The following is a 20,897-nucleotide window of genomic DNA, read 5'->3' on the forward strand; positions in this document are numbered from 1 at the left end:
TTTTTGGCAGTATTTTGGATTTCTTTATCTATAGTTGATTTCACTACACTTTCATACAGCTGAATGTATCCAGAAAATGCATGCTTTGTGAACCCAACATGAGTCCCTTTTCTTCTACTTTGGATTAAAGCATTTCATTAGCATTTGTAAGGCATTTTCTGCAAAAGATTAACAGTAATTCTAACCCTTTCCCTTGAAAATTTTCATCTAATGCCTTGACATTTAACTTGACCTGTATTACCTCTTGTGATGATGACACATCCATTAAACAAGTGTCAACGTTGGAATAACCCCCAAAACAAGTCTGGTTTGGGTTAGTACAGAATGTGTCGCATCTGCTGGTGTATGTTATTCATTAGTTTGATTCTAGGTTTGAAAGATCACATGGCAAATTATATAACAAGCTCATCTTTCACCTTTTATCCTGAGAGCTATTTCAGGATTAGTTTTTATTTTTCTTTAAACCATATTGTCTGTTCCTCTGTCGCAGCAATGATGTGCTATTGATATGTTATTACACACTATATATGAAGGGCAAAGGTTACACATGTGCTGTTCACAAGCTGTAAAGTTCCGGGTGGAAACCTCATATCTCCCAAACTGGAACCTGTGTTCCAATGGACCCAATGCAGTTAGTACTTAGACACAAGCTCTTGTTAATACTTCCCATTGGTTCAATATTTATAGAACCCACTGACACACGTAATCATTTTCACATGTACTTAACCTCCCCCCTCTAAAATAGCAGAAATAGAAGATCTACTTGCTCAAAAAATGCATGTCAAGTTTTGAGCTTGTAGATCTGCTATATGTTTTCTATTTGTGTGTGACACTGTAATACAACAAAGCGGCACATTAATTTACAAAGAAAACATAAAAAGTTATAACGTGGAGATAAGAGGTTTCTGCCTGACAGCAACGATGTTATAGGTTGAGAAAAGATATTCAATTCAATCTTTATTTCAGACCCAGGAGATCCATATCAAAGATGATGTAGGATGAGAAAAGGAGATTTGTTCAATAACTCCTCCAGCACTGAAAGCATTGAGTGGGTGATAAAGAAAGGGCTTTTCCCATGGGGGTGATATAATCATGGTTTCCATACTGTTCCTGCATTGTCCTGACAACAGACGCGTGGCCTAGCAGGTCTTCTTCACCTCACTGTTTGTTAATCGTGAAGGGACAGGTATGCACTAAAAGGTGACATGCAGTCGTTTTCAAAGTGTTTTGGATAAGTCTGTTTTTTTTTTATCAATACTGCAATGTAGATATACTCTGAGTCCCATATTCAAAATCTAGGCCTACTTGAATAAAAGTACAAAAGTATCTGCATCAAAATATACTTAAAGTACCAAAAGTAAAAGTACTCATTATGTAGAATGTTGAAAATAGCAGATCTACAAGCTCACAGCGACACATTGTGAGCTTTTAGATAGGCTAAAGTTTAGATATGATAAAGTGGTTAATATGTTTTGTAATTATAATCAAAATCCTGGGACCCAAACTAGTGAAAATAGCAGATCTACAAGCTCACAACTGTGGCTTCGCACCGCGTTGTGAGCTTGTAGATCTGCTATTTTCATTAGGCTACTTCCTGAACGTTGTTTTTATTTATTTCTATTGTTTGATTTTTTAATTGTATTTATTAAATACTTTTGGAACTGTTGGAATTATTTTTAATTGATGACAAGTTGTGATTTTGTTTGCTTAAACTTTTTAAAAATCTTGAAAAAGACAAAAAAAAATGTAGTAAACGAGAAAAAAAGGGGGATATTTACTTGACCCATAAAAATTGGTCTGCGACCCAAACATGGGTCCCGACCCACTGTTTGGGAAACACTGGTCATTGATGCTGGGACTGTGGCTGACCTGGCCCCCAGGAATCCAGAGAGGAGTGTGTTTAAATAGAATGGGAGCCATTGTGAAGCATGTATCAATTTCACTAACTGCAGATTTCAGTCTTTAATTTACATTACAGTTAATATCGCAATTGACAATGACATATTACAATGTTGTAACTTGATTGAAAAGTGCCATTTTTTATTGCCCCATGTCCAGTGCATTGTCTCCTATATCGCTGCAATCAGCGCCCCACTAAATGTGATTATCAGCAGCATAGGCCCACTGTTGATATAGGCTAGTGATTAACTCAGTGGGGTTTTTTTTCAAAAATGTTCATGTCAAGGACCCCCAACTTGATATGTATTTGGCTGTGGACTCCCCATCAGAAAACATGTTTTTGCCAGGGCCCCCCATAAATGTTTTGATAACGTTTATCTTTCACAAAAGAGTTTTCAAAAAGTATTTAAAAAATATATATAACCAAAGCATAAAATACAATTCAAGTGGTAAAAGTGATGTTGATTGCTATTATTATCTAATTTCGTTGGGGAAACCCCCTCAAGGACTCCTCGGGGTCCCCGGACCCCACTGTGAAAACCACTGATTTAACTCGTCTATAGACATATATAGGCAGAGCTATACATTAAAGCAGATGTTGGCTATAGGCCTGTAGGCATGTCCATGGACACGCTGCGCTTGGATGGCTAACATGTTCTGCCTCGGTGGGCCCACTCACAAGAAGCCTTTGTGAATTGGGACTAAATGAAATGTGATTCGCTTGTTTCACCCTTGAGAAGCAAGACGTCTTTCACCATAACGAGGAAAGTGGAAAAAAAGACGAAAGAAGAACCGAAGACAGGAGAGCCAATGAGACGGTGAGACAAGAAGACATACAGTAAAGATGTGTTTGGAGCGCTTGTTCTTGTTGTGAGTCAGGCCGATTGCTCTCAACTCACACCTATAAAAAAAATAACAAATAAACACAAATCTCACCTTGGTGAAATGCCATGCATGTTATATAGGCCTGACACTCGATAGTCACTTGAAAGGATTTAACCAAACTTGGATCTGGAGAGAGCTAAGTGGATCTGAGAGTGGAAGCTATAGGGGAGGGCCGAGGGTGGGGTAGGTTGTGACCCTTTTTGCTTTTTACTCGATTACTAAATAAATACTTGCTCAATTATGACAACAAATGTAAAGTTAATAACTTGGATCTGTCTGTGAACTGTTGGTCGTGTCTTTTACTTAAATCTCAAACCTAAAAGCCACAATTTCACTTTAGACATGGTGAGCGCACTGGAACAACCAACCCTATTGGGGTGTCGATAGTTCCCATCTATATGGGTCAGTTATTCCGCTATTCTAAAATATCACGGTCAATTATTTATTAAAAAAAAAATCAAACTCATAGCAAGTGTTCAGAGACATGTTTTCTTTAACTTAATGTAAACAAAGTTTTTTTTTATGATACATTTATATTGTCTTTAGCCTCAATGAATCGTTGGCACATCCAGCCCATTCATTCATTCCAGCGACACATGTCCGCTCCAGGATCAGGAAGGCTGCAGGTTGCAGGATCACCAAGGACTGAAACACAATCCTTCATTTTCTAGTGACTCAGCGAGAGTCGGAATACGGACGGGATCGAGATATAAAGATATTTCAGTTCGGCTCGGTGAGTGTGATACAAGATGACAACGGCATGATCCATCAAATAAATCCATTCTCAGAAACAAGCGACATTGAAACGTACGCTGTGAGCACTGAGCCAGCTCCATGAGGATTGAATGAGCATGTTTGGCACGGCGCGTATCCGACTGAATCGCCACCTTGTGGCAACGGGTTACGCACCCACCGGCCTCCCCTGAAATGCACTTATAAGCGCCACGGAATTGACTTTTTCTCTTCTCTTTTTGGTGGGGAACTGTGTGTGCGCGTTGGTGGTGGTTGGGGACTCTTAAAAAGATTTCGGGGGCCGATCATCATGGTGGACTCGAACGGTGGCCTGGATATCATGTGTCTGAACAAGTACTGCCACAGCTCGTCCTCCTCGTCCGGCAGCTCCGAGCACAACGACAAGACCATGATCGCCAAGCTGAGGCTCAACTGGTCGGACGGCCACTATCCGCGGAAGAACGCGGAGATCCTGAGCGGCCAGTACGGCACCAACGTGCTGCTGATTGGCGTGGCCCTGATGCTGGCCATCGCGCACCACGGCCCCACGGTCAAGGAGGAGCACCTGCTGTCCTTCATCACCTGCCTGATGATCCTGCAGCTCATGTGGATGCTGTGGTACATCCTGATGAAGGACCGGCAGAAGAAGAGCCGCCGGCTGACGGAGAAGGACGTGCACGCCACGACATGCTGGATAAGAAGTGAGCTTTGGCTGGGTTTTTTTTTTGGCACAAGTTTGCGCACTCAGTACCAGTAGGCCTACATGCGTAAAATGTTGATTTGCCCATTATAACGTTGCTGCTGTTGGTTGGAAACCTTGTAAGTCCCAAACCATTTCTTTTGTATAGGTATTATAGCCTATATATATTTCTAAACGATTTAACATAATAATGAAAATAGCCGATCTACAGTGTGCTCTTGTTTGATGAAGTAGCCTAGGACATTAATTTACGAAAAAACTAAAAAAGTTGAAATTTGGAGTTACAAGGTTTCTGCCCAACACCAACAGTATCCAAAAAAGATGCCCCAATAATGCTTTTAATTACTCATCGATGTGAGAGGAAATGTTTGAAAAGTAAACAAAACTTTCACTTTTCAATTATTTTGTCCTGAAAGCTCAGGGCCTATAGCTAACCAAATGAGGGGAACAAAACAATTTGGTTTAGTAGTGATGCAGCCATGTGCTTAATTTGGAGTATTTAGTTTCATTGCTCCAGTGATAATGAATATGTTCTTTATTTTTTCTTGGCAGGTGGTTTATCTTTGCTTGCTCTCCTATCACTGATAATGGATGCGTTCCGTATTGGGTATTATGTGGGCTATCAGTCGTGTGTGTCGGCTGTGCTTGGGGTCTACCCTGTCATCCATGCAACTCACACCATAGCACAGGTAAGTTTACCATCCTCCTATACTTTACTTCCAAACTTCTCACAATATCAGTGATGGAAGAAGTACTCACATTTATCAATATCCTATTGCCATTGTTTGGCATTCAAAATTCAATTCAAAAATGCACTTGAGTAAAAGTACAAAAGTATAAAATAGTAAAAAAGTACTAATTTCACAAGTTTTCAAATGTATAAAATGTGGGGAAAAAATCATTTGAAAAAGTATGTATGCCAATAAGTGGTTTTGTAATAATAATAAAAATCTACAAAGTTTTAAATGATTATAGTGGAGTAAAAGTACAACATTTGCCTATGAGAAGTAGAAGTAAAATGATTGAAAATTGGAAATACTCCAGTAAAGTAAAAATACCTCAACATTGTACTTAAGTACAGTAGGCTACTTGAGTAAATGTACTTAGTTACTTTCCACCACTGCACAATATATAGACCTTGTGATTTGAGTGTAACCACATATCATGTTGTAATTGTTATTCTTCTGGGCATGTTTACAGTGGTGATAAAATATGTAATTATAGAGATGTAGTTGGAGTAATTATTTCTCTTTCACATATTTTAACGCACATGCATTCATTCCGTACTTTTATCTTAGGTGCATTTTCTTTGGTTTCACATCAAGGATATCATCAAAACCTTTGAAACGTTTGAGAGGTAAGAAACGTGTGACTGTGACCATGACATGCCTAAATTCAGAATTCAGCGAGTGTTGTTTCTCCTGTTGCCTGCATCGATCATTATGCTTTGATGTCACTGTCATCATGCAAACACCTCGCATTCATGTGGCCACACAGCGTGCATCAAATCTGTCGGCCATGAACTGACACATACCATTATATCCTTCTGAACTAGACATTTGTTTACGGTTTAAGGAGTAGTTCACCCAAAAAATTACTTATTTTCTATCAATTACACACCCCATGACCATGACACAATTCATGGAGTTTGTTTTTGTTTTTGACGCATTTCTAAGCCAATGATTTGATGACCGGCTGCGCTTCCGGTAGGAGACTCAAAGAGTCTCTTTTGAGTCGGAAGCGCCGGAAGCGCAGCCGGTCATCAGATTAGGCCTATTGGCTCAGGAATGCGTCAAAACTACTCCTTAACACAAATCTTCTCTTCTGGGGATCCTTTTGGGGGTCCTTGACACGAAAAGGTTTGAGAACTACTGATTTAGAAGGCATTCATAGAATCGACCTTAGGTCTTAATGGGTTAAATGGTTAATAATGACTGTTTCCCCTGTCAGATTCGGTGTCATCCACGCCGTCTTCACCAATCTTCTGCTGTGGTGCAACGGCGTGATGTCGGAGGCTGTGCACTTCTTGAACATCCATAAGAGAAGGCTCTCTGCCCTGGGCTACGGAAACCTCACCATAGGTAAGCAAGGGCCAAGGGGTCGATTGCTGGCTTGTACTTAGTAGGAAAGTACAATAGTCCACTTGAGAGCTCCCCTCAATGCATGAAAGAGAAGGGGAAGGAGAGGAGGGCCGCGAGGGCTAAGGGAGGTGAGCTCGCCAGCTCCGGCAGGGCTTGTTTGTGTCGGGCGTCCCTCTATTAGGTTTCAAGGGACGCGCAACATTACAGCAACCCACCACCACCTCCACCACTGCCGCCCTCCTTGGCAAGCCCCCCACCCTCCCCGGTTTCCGACCTCAGACGGCTTTGTCCGAGGCTGGCTACTCCCAAGGGCGCTGCAATTACAGTAACTGATACATCTAAGCCAGGGGTTGGGGGGTTCGGCTGCTCCCCTTCATATCCGGCTGACCGCGTGGCTGGCTGCGTCCTGGCTGTTGTTCCCTTTTTAATTAAAGGGAGCAGGAGCATGGTATGGTAGTGCCTTTTGAGGGGCGGTGTTGGGAGGGAGATACACAGGACCTGGGTTTTGTTGAGATGGTCCCTAGGGGGCAGCCTTACTATAGTGTGTGTGTGTGTGTGTGTGTGTGTGTGTGTGTGTGTGTGTGTGTGTGTGTGTGTGTGTGTGTGTGTGTGTGTGTGTGTGTGTGTGTGTGTGTGTGTGTGTGTGTGTGTGTGTTGTAATGTGGTTCAACAGGACTGAGCAAGTACAAAAGCACATTATGTTGTCAGTGTCTGAAAGGCATTGGTGTTGCTTTTATGAATTTTCTTTGTTAGTAGTTAACCAAAGACATATGGAGACTCTGCTGATAACAGCCAGCAGTATACATAAAGTCACAGGAGATCATGTTTAATAGAGTGTAATTCAGGAATGAGACCATTACATGAAAAGACATGTCAAGCTTCGATAAAGATTCATTATTTAGTTTAGCGAGAGATCATAGAGTAACTTTTACAAATGCCAAGAACTTAAATTTCCCCCTGAAATCCCCAAACTGTGTAAAACATAAATACCTTTTGATGCAAAAGACAATAATGCTTTCTGGCCTCAAATTTCAGGGATCCACCAGCAACAAACAATGTTGGAGTTTAACACTGACACCATCCCCTACTTTAAAGGCCCAGTGATTGATTGATTGATTGATTGATTGATTGATTGATTGATTGATTGATTGAATGAATGCTTTATTAACATGTTTGTTAACAGTATGGCAGTACAGACAAATGTTAAAAGGATAACACAAAAAGCCCCAAGGGGCTTGTTTCCATTGTGTTCCATTGTACTCAACTCAATTCATCAGCAAGACATACCATACATAGCATACATTACATATCAATACAAACGTAAACAAAATGGGTAACCCCACCTCGTCTAAGAAAAACATATCAATGGAGTCTTGGAGACATTGTTTAATTCTCTATATGATTGACTCAGCTCTTGATAAAAGGACATCTTTACCTTGTAAACCTGTGATGTGACAATAAAACTGATTCTGATTCTGATTCTGACAAATAAAGGATTCAAGTTTCTTGTTTATATTACTGATGTGTTGTGGTGGGTTGATACTGTAGGTCATATCATTTTTTTCATTAGACCATAGGCTTAGGGGATGCTGTTGGAGGAGGGAAAGAAAGTGGAATGTTTTATATCATTTTAGTATTGTCATGCAATCACGCCTCTGTTTTGCATTCCAGTCCATACGGAGCCTCACTGCAACTGCACTACCAGTGCGTGCACCATGTTCTCCAGGAGCCTCTACTATCTCTATCCCTTCAACATCGAGTACCACATCTTCGTCTCGGCCATGCTCTTTGTCATGTGGAAGAACATCGGACGGACCATCGACCACTCCTCTAACCAGAAGAGGCCAGCCACAAAGACCCACGGCCTGGTCCTGGGCCCCATCATGGGTCTGTTGGCCCTGGCCAGCACCATCGGCGTCCTGGTGGTCTACATCATCCACGTGGAGGAGTCGCTACAGATGCGGCAGTCGGCCATTTCGATGTTCTACTGCTATGGCATCGTCATGCTGGTGTTCATGTGCTCCGCTGCGGCGCTGGGCCTGCTCATCTACCGTATAGACCTCATGCCGATGGACAGCACCAAGAACCCGTCGCGGCAGCTGGACACGGCTCTGCTGTTCGGCTCGTCCGTGGGCTCCTGGCTCATGTCCTGGTGCAGCGTGGTGGCCGCGCTGTGCACCGGTAGCAGCCCGCCCTACCGCTGGACCAACCTCATGTACTCGCTCCTTGTCGTCTTGGAGAAGTACCTCCAGAACCTCTTCATCATCGAGTCCCTGTATCGCCAGAGAGAGGACGGGGAGCGGGAGGACCCCGAGCTGCCGGCGACGCCAGAGATCTTTTCGGTGACTTCTTCCCTGGCCCCTCCGTACAACGGCATCATCAACCGGGCCTACGAGACACAGGACCGGTCCTGTGTCACCATGGAGAGCGAGCAGGAGGAAAGCGGACAAGTGTACAGAGGCCCCAGGAAGCCGTCGGAGGTGCCGCTGCCGGTGGGGAACAAAGTCACGGAGCCCCCAAGCGTCAAGCGGCAAATCCTGAAGAACATTGCAGTCTTCCTTTTAATGTGCAACGTCTCGGTGAGTCTATTTTGATTTTTTTCTTTTTCATAAGTTTCATCGTTTGTTGCCACATAATACATACGAGAGGTGTTCACACAGATAACCACATTTAACATAAACCACACAATACATACAAAAGTGTCCACAGACACATTACAATATTGCAACCATGCAACATGTCCTATGCCCTTAAAAGGTGGTGTAAGTGATAATTATGTGTTAAAATCTGTGTTAAATAACTGTATTCAGAGAACAATCATTGCTCCAGAGTGTTTGTTCAGTAACTTGGGTCTCAGTCTCTCCAGCTCTTTTAGTAAACACGAAATACATTTGCAGGTCGGGATACCAATTGTATACATTCAGGAGAGAGAACTCATACAGGCTGGATTAGCTAGTACAATTCGAAGTCATCGAAGTCATCGAAGTCATCGAAGTCTCTCCTGAGTCCTGATTGAATAGAATTGGTGTCCCGAACTGAAAATGTATTTACCCGTTACTGACAAAACACTGACACTGCAATGATTACTGACGGAATATGAAGCTTTAACTTCTTAATCAAAAAGTTTATTTCTTACCAATTAAATATCACTTAGACCACATTTAAGTTACAAATTAAAGTTCACTGTTCAGACAGTAAACTGTTTGCATTTAAATAAAATGATTTGCCGACATTTAACGAAGTGTAGAACTTGAGAGTGAATGCAACTTCTCTTGTGTCAAGAATATATTTACATAAGATATTGATAGTATCAATATCTTATATAAATGCATTATTACCCCTTAAAATCTGTCACACACTGCCTGACTTCATAGGTTCTGACTATAATTCTGTAACTCACTACCACACAGTCAAAGTGCTTGAGTCTGTTTTCACACTGTCAGAGTTAAACAAGTAGATGAGCTGGGCTTTAACTTGATTTGATGTTTTTCCGTCATTACAGCTGTGGATCCTCCCTGCCTTTGGCTGCCGGCCACAGTACGATAATGGACTGGAGCAGGAAACATTTGGCTTCAGCATATGGATCACAGTTCTCAATTTTGCTGTTCCCATGAACCTCTTCTACCACATGCATTCAGTGTCCTCCCTCTTTGAGGTGTTCCGCAGGGTCTGATCAAAGCAAAGAGGAGACTGACCATGTTCAGTAGCACGCACAGGAACACTTGTCCCTCCCTATTGGCTGCTGGGAACATGTTTCGCAGCACAAGTCAACCAGTCAAGGGGCACTCACACTTAGACGTGGAAGAGAGTTGTGCAGGAAAGCAAAATGCAGATTGCTCGTTTTAAGGATTTCCAAAGAAAATGAACCTCTTAGAAAAGCTTCCTCTTAAGAATTACTTCTCTAAACTAAAAAAGGCATAACACATGGTATTGAAAATGGTCGTTTTGTGTCTTCCAAGTATTTCCCCCCCCCCCCCCAAAAAAAAGAGGCCCCGTCACTTTGTATTGCCGTTCCATTTCAATGGGTTCCTGACAGGTGCATCAAGTCAAATGTACAGTATACATTACATATGATATATTACATGCCAAGTTTTGAATTGTGCAGTAAATCAACCAAGCTTGAACTGTTTCACATGGGCAACTGAAAGTATACTTCGAGATACGCTGCATACGTGATACAGAGGAAGTAACCACATCTCAGTTATAAATTCATATATTACAACCAAACCACTCAAACACCTCCTGGTTTTAAAAAAAAGAAAAAAGAAAGGAATAGTACTGTATTTCACAAAGCCAGCAGAGCAACAGCATACACCTTTGAATGTTGCTGTGTTTATGTTTGAAATGTGTACAGTGTGTATGGATAACGTTCTCATTTACTTCACTTAGTAGTTCAAGTAGTTCAGTGGATTAGTATGGAGTACTTGAATTACTAAGCTAGTGATGATCATCTTAGCACAGCACTATGCTTATAATATTCTACATGTATTGGACAATTGTTCTCAGAACTGTGCACTACTATGTCTTGTATTTGTCTCTCTCACTCATTTAAGTTCTGTCAATGCTCCCATCCTTGTAGGTGGATGGTTTATTTTCTGTCACATCAAACAATTAGATATCTTCTATGTCCTGTATTATGTACCAATATTCTCATAATATTGGTAATTGTGTTCAGAAGGAAATGTAAATATGGCAGATGTTTTGCCCAGAAATATCAGTCCTCCTCTGATACGTTGTTGCACATTACATTAATTTAGTATTGCTACAATTGTTAAACTGTGGATTCACTGTAATCGACAGTTGTTGCAGTCAAGTTGTTACAGCCCCCCCCCCCCCCCCCAAAAAAAAATACTAACAAAACAACAACAATGAAAATAGTGGAAAATAACTGATCTACAAGCTTTCATGTTGTGAGCGAAAGTTTTGGAAGTTTTTGGCATTCCCAAAATAGGGATGCCAGGTTGAAAGTTGTTAAACTGGCACAATAATCTTATGAACTGAATTGAATTGAAATGAAATTTGTATATAAACATATTTTATTTACATTTTTTTTTTTACATTTTCCTCCCCGCCTGACTTTGAAAACCTGCTACAGTATGTTGACATCCACGGTTAACATTGTAAGATATTTGTATTAACATCAATGGGATAATATTTCGTCAAATGTCTGTGGTACACAGACATATTGCATGCTAGTAGTGAGAAAGATCAACCACTAATACTCCTGTACTGGACCAAAGACGTTTACATCTCAACCATCAGCATTGAAATTATCCCATTCTGTGAAGCTGTTGATTTACGTTTTGGAATACACAAACAGCTGTACTGTACAATTTTATGTTAAATCTGTGTATTCTGATTGGTCTGTTAGACTTTCCGAAAGTTCTCAACCTGGTGCTATGTTTCTCAGTATGTGCCAACTTGTGGTAAATGCTTGTTTTTATATAGGTGCAAAAAAAAAAGCAATACTATATCATCTTTTGTAAATATTGCAGAGCTGATTACAATCAACATACAAACACTGTGATGACACGATTTTTGTGAAACTGTAATGAATGTTGGTGCTCATAAGAAATTGTGTGTACTATAGTGGTGAATGTATACCTTTTGCTTTAAATAAAGAATAGCTGTCCTTTTTTCATTCAATGTGGATGTCATAACATGGTCAGATTACCTACAAGCTGGTTTTCCCTAAAACAATAGGATAATGCAGGGGTCTTCAACGTTTTTCAGGTCAAGGACCCCTTAGCTGAGAGAGAGAGATGAAGCAGGGACCCCCACTACATATTGTATACAACTGTGTTGCGTATTTAACCTTTCATATTGTGTTTTCACGTGTCAGTGTTGTGTTGTTTATTTCAGACATTTAACCACTTAAACCCTTAATACTTCGTAAACTTCACCTTTGGCTCTGTACTTCGTTTGTTCCTTTTCCCCTCTACACCAAACCTCTTTGCCGAAAATAGCAGATCTACAAGCTCACATGCCTAGCAGCGCAAGGCATTGTGAGCTTGTAGATCTGCTATTTTCGGCTAATGTTCCCCTTCAGAATAGGGATGCTAGGGTTCAAGTAGTTAATGTGAAAGAAAGTTCCTATCACACAAAGATTTATCCCCCCCCCCCTGTAGTAACTCTGAGGGCCCCCTACGGGTCCTGGACCGCCTGTTGAGGACCTCTGGGATAATGCATGAATTGCTGTCCACTGATGATTTCTCTTGTTCAATAGGGTTATATTGTGAACGGTAAAACCTATAGAGAATAGGCACTTGCAGTAAGCCTAGTTGATCATTCTACCGCACGATGGCGCCATGTAGCCACGTTTTAGGAGATGGTTCAGACAATTCAAGGCGATTTGCAGTAGCTATGTGATACTATATTGACTATAGCCTGTATAATATGTATATAATATTGGCATATATGGAATGGCATTTGTCTTCATTTTCCTTATGCATATTGGCTTTCTTTAATAGATAGAATAAAAAAAGCAATATGCCTACTTGATCTGTGAATGCACATGCGTTTCAGAGATTGAATATTGTTTTAGTAAAAAGTGAAACCGATCTCTAAGGGTATTTAAAGAGCTATAATATCTAAATAATTGTCTAGGCAGGGTAAACAGATACAAATCTGAGATCTGCCGACTGTCGTCTCTACAGGCCATTTAGCTAGGAAAAGGTTTCATGGCCAATATAACCACATACCTGAAACAGTTCACTCAATGTTAAGCATCTCCATGAAACAGTTCGATTGACAACATAAACATGCTTCTGACACAACCTGCAGATTCGGCTATTAGGCTATATAGAATTTGGCACTATACGCTCGGGGTTTATTTTGACATGAGTGTCAGAACGATTTGACAGGCATGTAGACACAACTAAAAATATCTCTGACGTTCCAGAGCCGGAAACAGTGGTCGTGTTGCCCTGGCACAGATGTTATAGGCGCGCAATGCGTGCGGATGTGTGACTCATTTTAACATTTTCCTGCTGGCTGGGGTTTGGGGGTAGGAGAGGTAAGGGCGGTGTATATGAATGAAACCCAGTGGAAAAAGTACTCACATTTCTTACTTAAGTAAAAATATCAATACTGCAATAACACCCTGTTACAAGTGAAAGTCCGCGGGATTCAAAATTGACTTGAGTAAAAGTACAAAAGTATTGGTATCAAAATGTATTTTCACAAATTTTCAAATGTATAAAATATATAAAGATATTTTAAAAATAGCAGATCTACAAACTCACAATGCCTCTCATGGCGACGCATTGTGAGCTTGTAGATTGGCTTTTTCAAATGGCTGAAATGTGGACTGAAGTGGTTACTGAGTAGGCCTATATATATTATATATTTGCCTCTGAGGTGTAGTGGAGTAGCTACAGAAGTACAAGTACCGTAAACTGGAAATACTCTTGAGTACCCTTGAGTTACTCTTGAGTAAATGTACTTAGTTACTTTACACCACTGCTCGTGAGTCGTGCGTCATTCATGCTTCCAAAACACATTATAGACTATATAGGCTCGTCGGGTATAGGCTGTCACCAGAACTTCACACACACACACACAACTTTCTTTATTTTTATTTTGCTTTAGACATGTTTGAGTTTTTTTTTCCTTAATAAAGTTGAGACTGATATAGGCCTAATATGTTACAAGTGCATCCAAGCGTTTTTTTCCCCCTCCTATTTTCAGCACCACGGATAGCTCCGCAGACGGAGCATGCAGCACTGACGTTTGATTCTACTTCTACTTCAGTGGTTCTCAACCTGTGGGTCGGGACCCCCAGGGGGTCCCCAGACGACAGTGAAGTGACAATTTAAGGACTTTTAAGACATTGTTTATGCCTCAAAAAGAAAGAAAAGAAAAAATATAAGAAATGATCTGCAAACAAAACAAAGCACACTGGCGAAATCCTTTTTTGGGGGGCGAAAAACATGCAGTTTAATTCAATAAAACGTTGTGTTTGTGATTATTGTTTGGCTACTGCAGAGAAGTGAGCTGTTTAATGCTGATGAAAAAAAACAGAGTTCTACAGTTTTTCCATTACAGTGACACTGTCAGTTTGTAATGTCCATCAATCCATGTGTCCTCACATGCAAAGCTGTGTACCCGTTCTAATTGTTCTAAATTGTAATTGATTGATTGAATACTTTATTAACAGTTTGCCAAAAAAAAGCACAGAAAGTTTTATACAAGGTCTGCTAAAAGGATTAAACCCTAGAAAGCACTATATGGCTTGTTTCCATTGGGGTCCTGTGTATTCAATTCATCGAAACATTTAATGACAGAAAAATATACAATACTATGCATAAACATTATATAAACGAGTAGTAATAAAAAATAAAAAATATGTAGGCCTACAGTTAACAGTTGGGGGGGGGGAGAGAGAGATTTCTGGTGATAAGCTTGGACTTTTTTACAGGGGCTAGTTCCGAATTGCAGCCACCTGTAATTCACAACCCATTTTCACACTGCGGTGTTGTGGGGGCGCGTCTGGCGTGGCGTGGGCGGTCGCGCACGCTTTCACGTGCGCGAGTTGGAGTGCTCCGGGATTCCCTCCCCTTTTCCACTAACTAATAACTCGCAAATAGCGTCAGCGGCAGCATCACTGTGGGCAGAGGGTGGGTTTAGTTAGTTAGAGACGGTCGGACGGGCGAAGCTATACAACATGCGCTCGTCAACGCGCGCTGCTGTGCTTCCAGCCTCTCAGCGCGTCGCCGGACTCTCCGTTCGGTTCAGCCTTATTATCGTTAACCCTGCGCTCCACGTCTGTCTTTCGCTCCGTTTCCCACGACTTCTCCAGGTCAGGATGGCGGCGGAGGACCGCGCAGCCGCCGCGGTCACATTCCGGCGAGGAGGTGCTGCTGGTCACCGCGTCCGTCAGAGCGCGTTAAAGGCGACGGACGGCAACTCCACCTGAAGGAGAGGGGGGAGACACATGGAGATGAGCCCCGCCAGATACCGCGCATCGTCGGCGCACGGGAGCGACGCCGTCCCGGTGTCTCTGGGAGGAGGAGACGACATCATGTGGAACAACAGCACCGACCCGGAGGCCACGTCCGATCAGACGGACCCCCTGAGGAGGGAGTGGGTGGTCCGGACGGTGACCGGCTGCCTGCTGTCCCTGCTCATCCTGTGGACCCTGCTGGGGAACATCCTGGTGTGCACCGCGGTGCTGCGCTTCAGGCACCTCCGCTCCAAAGTCACCAACATCTTCATCGTGTCGCTGGCCGTGTCGGACATGTTCGTGGCCGTGCTGGTGATGCCGTGGAAGGCGGTGGCCGAGGTCGCCGGGTACTGGCCCTTCGGCGCCTTCTGCAACATCTGGGTCGCGTTCGACATCATGTGCTCCACCGCGTCCATCCTCAACCTGTGCGTGATCAGCATGGACAGATACTGGGCCATCTCGAGCCCCTTCCGCTACGAGAGGAAGATGACCCAGCGGCTCGCCTTCGTTATGATCAGCCTCACGTGGACCCTGTCCGTGCTCATCTCGTTCATCCCGGTGCAACTCAACTGGCACAAAGCCACCGACGGCGAGCTGATCGCCGTGCGCGATAACAACTACTCCTCCACCAGCAGCGCGCCCGTGGAGGAGAACTGTGACTCGAGCCTCAACGGAGAATACGCCATATCCTCGTCCCTGATCAGCTTCTACATCCCCGTGGCGATCATGATCGTGACCTACACGAGGATCTACCGGATCGCGCAGATCCAGATCAGGAGGATAGCCTCGCTGGAGCGCGCGGCGGAACACGCGCAGAGCTGCAGGAGCAGCAACAGGCTGGAGTACCAGCACCACAACACGCTGAAGACCTCCATCAAGCGGGAGACCAAAGTTCTGAAAACTCTGTCGATCATCATGGGCGTGTTCGTGTGCTGCTGGCTGCCGTTCTTCATCCTGAACTGCATGGTGCCGTTCTGCGACCGGCCGGCCGGGGCCGCGGACCACGGGGACGCGGGTCTCCCGTGCGTCAGCGAGACCACGTTCAACGTGTTCGTGTGGTTCGGCTGGACCAACTCGTCCCTGAACCCCGTCATATACGCGTTCAACGCCGAGTTCAGGAAGGCGTTCGCCAGCCTCCTGGGCTGTCGCAACTTCTGCTCCAATACACCTGTTGAGACCGTCAACATCAGCAACGAGCTGGTGTCCTACAACCAAGACTCTCTCATCCACAAGGAGATCGTCAACGCGTACGTCAACATGATGCCCAACGTGGTCGAGTGCATCGACCACGACCAAGAGACGTTCGACAGACTATCGCAGTTTTCTCACAACAACGACAATGGCACGGACTCGGTGTGTGACCTGGATGACTGCGAGGCGGACATAAGCCTCGACAGGATGTCACCGTTCACACGCAATGGATTACATCACTGACTTTATATCATCTCGTGTATTATGGCTATACTTTAACGTGATGTTGTTGTGCCGTTGTAAAACAAGTGACGTATCGGTGTTATAGGCCAGTGGTTCTCAACCTTTTCGGGCCGCGACCCCCCAAAATAATCATATTTGAACTGGGGACCCCCCACCCTGACAAGCACTTGGAATGTAGGAGTTGAGGTATTACATTTTGTTTGACTCGGTTCCACAGATAAATATTGTGAAAATGGCAGATCTACAAGCTCACAAGCCTTGCATTGTGAGGCATTGTGAGCTTGTAGATTTATTTTACATTTATTTTTTGCCTCTTTCTTATATTATTTGACAATTTGGCCAATGTTTGACCAGTTTTTATAGTATATTTGTTGATTACTTTTGATGCAGCAATGGACTTTTTATTTTCTTTATTTTTTGAGGTGTTAAAAAGTCCTTAAATTGTCACTTCACTGTCATCTGGGGACCCCCCAAAATCATGTGGGGATCCCCCTGGGAGTCCCGACCCACAGGTTGAGAGCCACTGTATAGTGAACAAGTGAAGTCATTTGTTCATGAGGTTGCTTCTGTATATTTGAAGCACAATGTTTTAAAAAGAGTTTACTCATCGCACAAATAGTTGACTGTGTGAGCGCAGTAGGCCTATTTCATGTCCATCTATTTGGCACATTAAGAGGAAAACGTTTCTATTGTGACGTGTTATGGTTCTGATTTGAAACATGGGCCTATTGCTGCTTCATAACCTTGACAAGGCCAGTGCCCACCTTTCCATTGACTCTAATTATGACAAGCGAAGGTAGGTAGCCTTACAAAACAGAACCATGACAGTTTAATCAATGCAAGCTTTCAACACCTTATTGCCTATTATTCTGGGTCTGAGGACAGTCCAAAACCATTTCTGACAACAAGGGAATGTGTTGCGAGATTTATCATCTTCTTTCGGCTAATTCCCATCAGGGGTTGCCACCGCGGAACATCTGGTTGGTTGCAAGATTTGTATGGCGTTTAATTCATGTTATGCCAAATGCAGTATTAAAGAGCACATCAAAGTGGACCCTGGAGCACAAAACTCACCTGAAGGTGGATTGCACATAATGCACATGGGCACTGAGGAATAGTGTCTCTCTGATGACACAAAACTAGAAAACGTAAAAAATAAACAAATGCCATGAGATCCATCAGTTTTGTTTAAAAAAAAATTGGACATTTAGAACATTTGGATGGAATGAGTGGAACGTGGATAAAACATTTTTTCCCCAGCGTGTTTCATAATAGTCTACAGCAGTGGTTCTCAAAGTGGGGTCCAGGGACCCCCAGGGTCACTTGAGGGGGTTCCCAATTGGACCTTTACATGTCTGTAACTCTGTACAAATGGAACCAAATGGACCCTTACAGTTACAGGTCCATTTGGTTCCATTTGTACACTGAGACGTAGGATTTTATAGTGTATAGATTGGGGTCCCAGAGATGAAAAAAAGGCATCAAATGGGGGGTCCATATATCAAACTGGGGGTCCTTGAATAGTTTGAGAACCACTGGTCTGCAGTTGAGGTGCAGTATAGGAATTCAACACACTTGGGATCACTGCTGAGGCCCAAGGAGAGGATGTCTGTCTCAGCCCGCAATGCATCACCTGCACACCTCCATCTTTATACTGTACAGATAACCTGATCTGATATGAATGTATTCTGCTGTCCTTTGAACAGTGAAGTGTGTCACTGTTTGTCTAATAAAAAGCTGTCATGCTGGAAGGAAGACAATGCTCTGGTTATCTCAATACTTTTACAGTAGGAGGGGCTGGGATGCTTGGAACAGGGGCACATTAAGGACAGTGCCTTTAATACATATTGTTGTCTCTAAAATACTTAAAGGAGCACATCACCTATTTGCAACATTATCTTCATATAATTGGTCCTCACTAATGCTCATAATAAGATGGCACAATTTCTACTGTGTCTCATTGGTGGACCATGACATGTTGAGAAACCTGCCTACCAATGACATCGATTCCAAGCTAATTGAAACTACAGTCTGTTTCCTGGAAAGTTATCATGCAGGTCATTATTGAAAAATGAACCTGTCTTATCTTGAAGGGGTTTATTTCTCAATAATGACCTGTGGCTGCTCCCCATTGATTATCCTGCTTATTACACAGCTAATCTTTTTTATACATTGACCCAAACAAACAAAACAAATGAGTTCATTGCTTATGGTAATGAAAGTAGTTCATTAATTTATGCCAGGTGCGTCCAGTGCAACACGTTGCCTCGGGCAACAACGGAAAGTGTTAATGCATTGTGTATTTCTGGCTTCAAATGTTTTCAAAAACATTCTTGAGAGCAATGTTTAGCTGTAAATGACATTGTGTGGGTTTCTGTATCTGCCATGTTGGATATGGCACAAAATCAAGCAGCACAGATTGATACGAGCAGGTACTCTGAGCCTTTGATTAGACAGCGGTTTGTTATTGAGTTCAGCGGTCATTTTTCAAAACTAACATACCACTGAATTCAGTGATTGACCAATCAGAATCAAGCATTCAACCAAGCTGCGCATAATAAGCTGAAATATGGAAGTCATTGTTCTTGCATTCATTCAAAAATTAAAAAAAAGTTTCTAAATTTAGTTTGAAATGGCCAAACATGCCAACCGATGATGTCACTGGTTGGCAGGTTTCGGAACTGACCATATCCCTCCTCTGAGACAGAGAGTGATTAGACAGAAAGGGTGCCATCTTATAATGAGCATTAGTGAGCACCATTTATACGAAGATAGGTTGAAAATGGGTGAAGTGCTCCTTTAATAATAACATATACTGTACTTGGAAAGATTTTTTTTGGCCTATCAGTTGATGCTATAGCTGTCAATACTTGTTGATAGTTAGCACAGGAGTACAAATTGTGTCTGCTCTTCTTCAGTTGGGACAGTTAGCCCATGATGGGACGGTTGAGGCAGAACTGTTCCTACCAGAGAAGATTGGTAATCTAACATGCATACAGTTCCTTGCAAAAGTGTACAACTCCCCCTGACAAATCACTAGTTTAGCTGGATAACAATTAATACTTCAATACATTTCTATATTCGTTTTTTATTTTACAGTAAAATAGTAGGTTAATTTGAACGAATAACAAATAACTAACCTGAGTTTTTACGCCACTATAACACACACACACACACACACACACACACACACACACACACACACACACACAGCACACACACACACACACACGCACACGCACACGCGCACACACACACACACACACACACACACACACACACACACACACACACACACACACACACACACACACACACACACACACACGTATGCTGTACATCAGGGTATTCAACCAGATTAGGCAGGAGTCCACAAAATCTAAAATGACTTGAAGTCGGGGGCCACAAGACCGTGACAAGGTCCGATAGGACACAACAATGGACATATTATGTTCATTATGACTTATTAGGGCCTGCTTCATACTGCATTTATCCATTTTGATGTTTGATAGGATTTCTGTGCCAGACAGTCCTTTGTAATGCACAAGCTTAGATTTTGTTAAGAAAAGAGGAAGAAGATATTTCATTGTGTTCTGTGCATGGGTCTCTGTTATGGAAGTGTCTTTGTGAGAAGAGCATTGGCAAGGTGAAGTGTTTACATGTTCTTATGAATGAAAGATTGTTGCATTGTGTTTATTTTTTGAGCACCTGGGTGACAAGAGCACAAACTTATGATGTGTTTGAAGTGGATGAAGATGGAAAAGATGGAAGAACAAAATACACACAAAACTAACACGTACAAGCCAATGGATACATAAGGAGAATAATGTATTCCGCTCAAAACTCTTTACAAATGGATGGCTTGTGATGGATGAACTGCACTCAAAACTAGAGTAGAGAAGTAGTAGAATAGACAACATTTCTGGCTGCTTTGTTTCTTGGTACTATGAAATGGTCTTTATACTTTTACTTTTGATACTTAATACATTTTAACACCAGATACTTTTCTTAAGTACATAATGAAGTGAGCTACTTTAACACTTTTACCCATGTGATTTTCTTATGGTTGACTTGCTCACCAAAGACTACATTTACCCGCTCTTGGGTTCTTGTCTTGATTGCAAATGCCGTACTGGTAGGTGTTGTGACCCTGAGTGAGTCACTAACTCCTCCATTCTAAATAGTAGCCAACATTTTATTCTTATCTGTTAATGGTTGATTA

General features: G+C 42.4%; 2 protein-coding genes across 2 annotated transcripts; both read left to right on the forward strand.

Annotated features, from left to right (window-relative positions):
• Nucleotides 1–3,826: 3,826 nt before the first annotated feature.
• otop1 (otopetrin 1) lies at nt 3,827–10,184 on the forward strand (the record flags this gene model as incomplete). Its single annotated transcript, XM_080424244.1, has 6 exons — nt 3,827–4,217; nt 4,769–4,905; nt 5,515–5,573; nt 6,167–6,297; nt 7,969–8,876; nt 9,800–10,184. 6 exons carry the CDS (start codon nt 3,827–3,829, stop codon nt 9,968–9,970), a joined length of 1,797 nt encoding a protein of 598 aa, XP_080280370.1. The 3' UTR covers nt 9,971–10,184.
• Nucleotides 10,185–15,025: 4,841 nt separating this feature from the next.
• drd5a (dopamine receptor D5a) lies at nt 15,026–17,957 on the forward strand. The gene has a single exon (XM_080424218.1). It carries the CDS (start codon nt 15,233–15,235, stop codon nt 16,673–16,675), a length of 1,443 nt encoding a protein of 480 aa, XP_080280344.1. The 5' UTR covers nt 15,026–15,232; the 3' UTR covers nt 16,676–17,957.
• The last annotated feature ends 2,940 nt before the right edge of the window (nt 17,958–20,897 follow it).

The sequence above is a fragment of the Gymnoscopelus braueri genome (assembly GCF_963280865.1).
Source record: "Gymnoscopelus braueri genome assembly, chromosome: 3".
NCBI lineage: Eukaryota > Metazoa > Chordata > Actinopteri > Myctophiformes > Myctophidae > Gymnoscopelus > Gymnoscopelus braueri.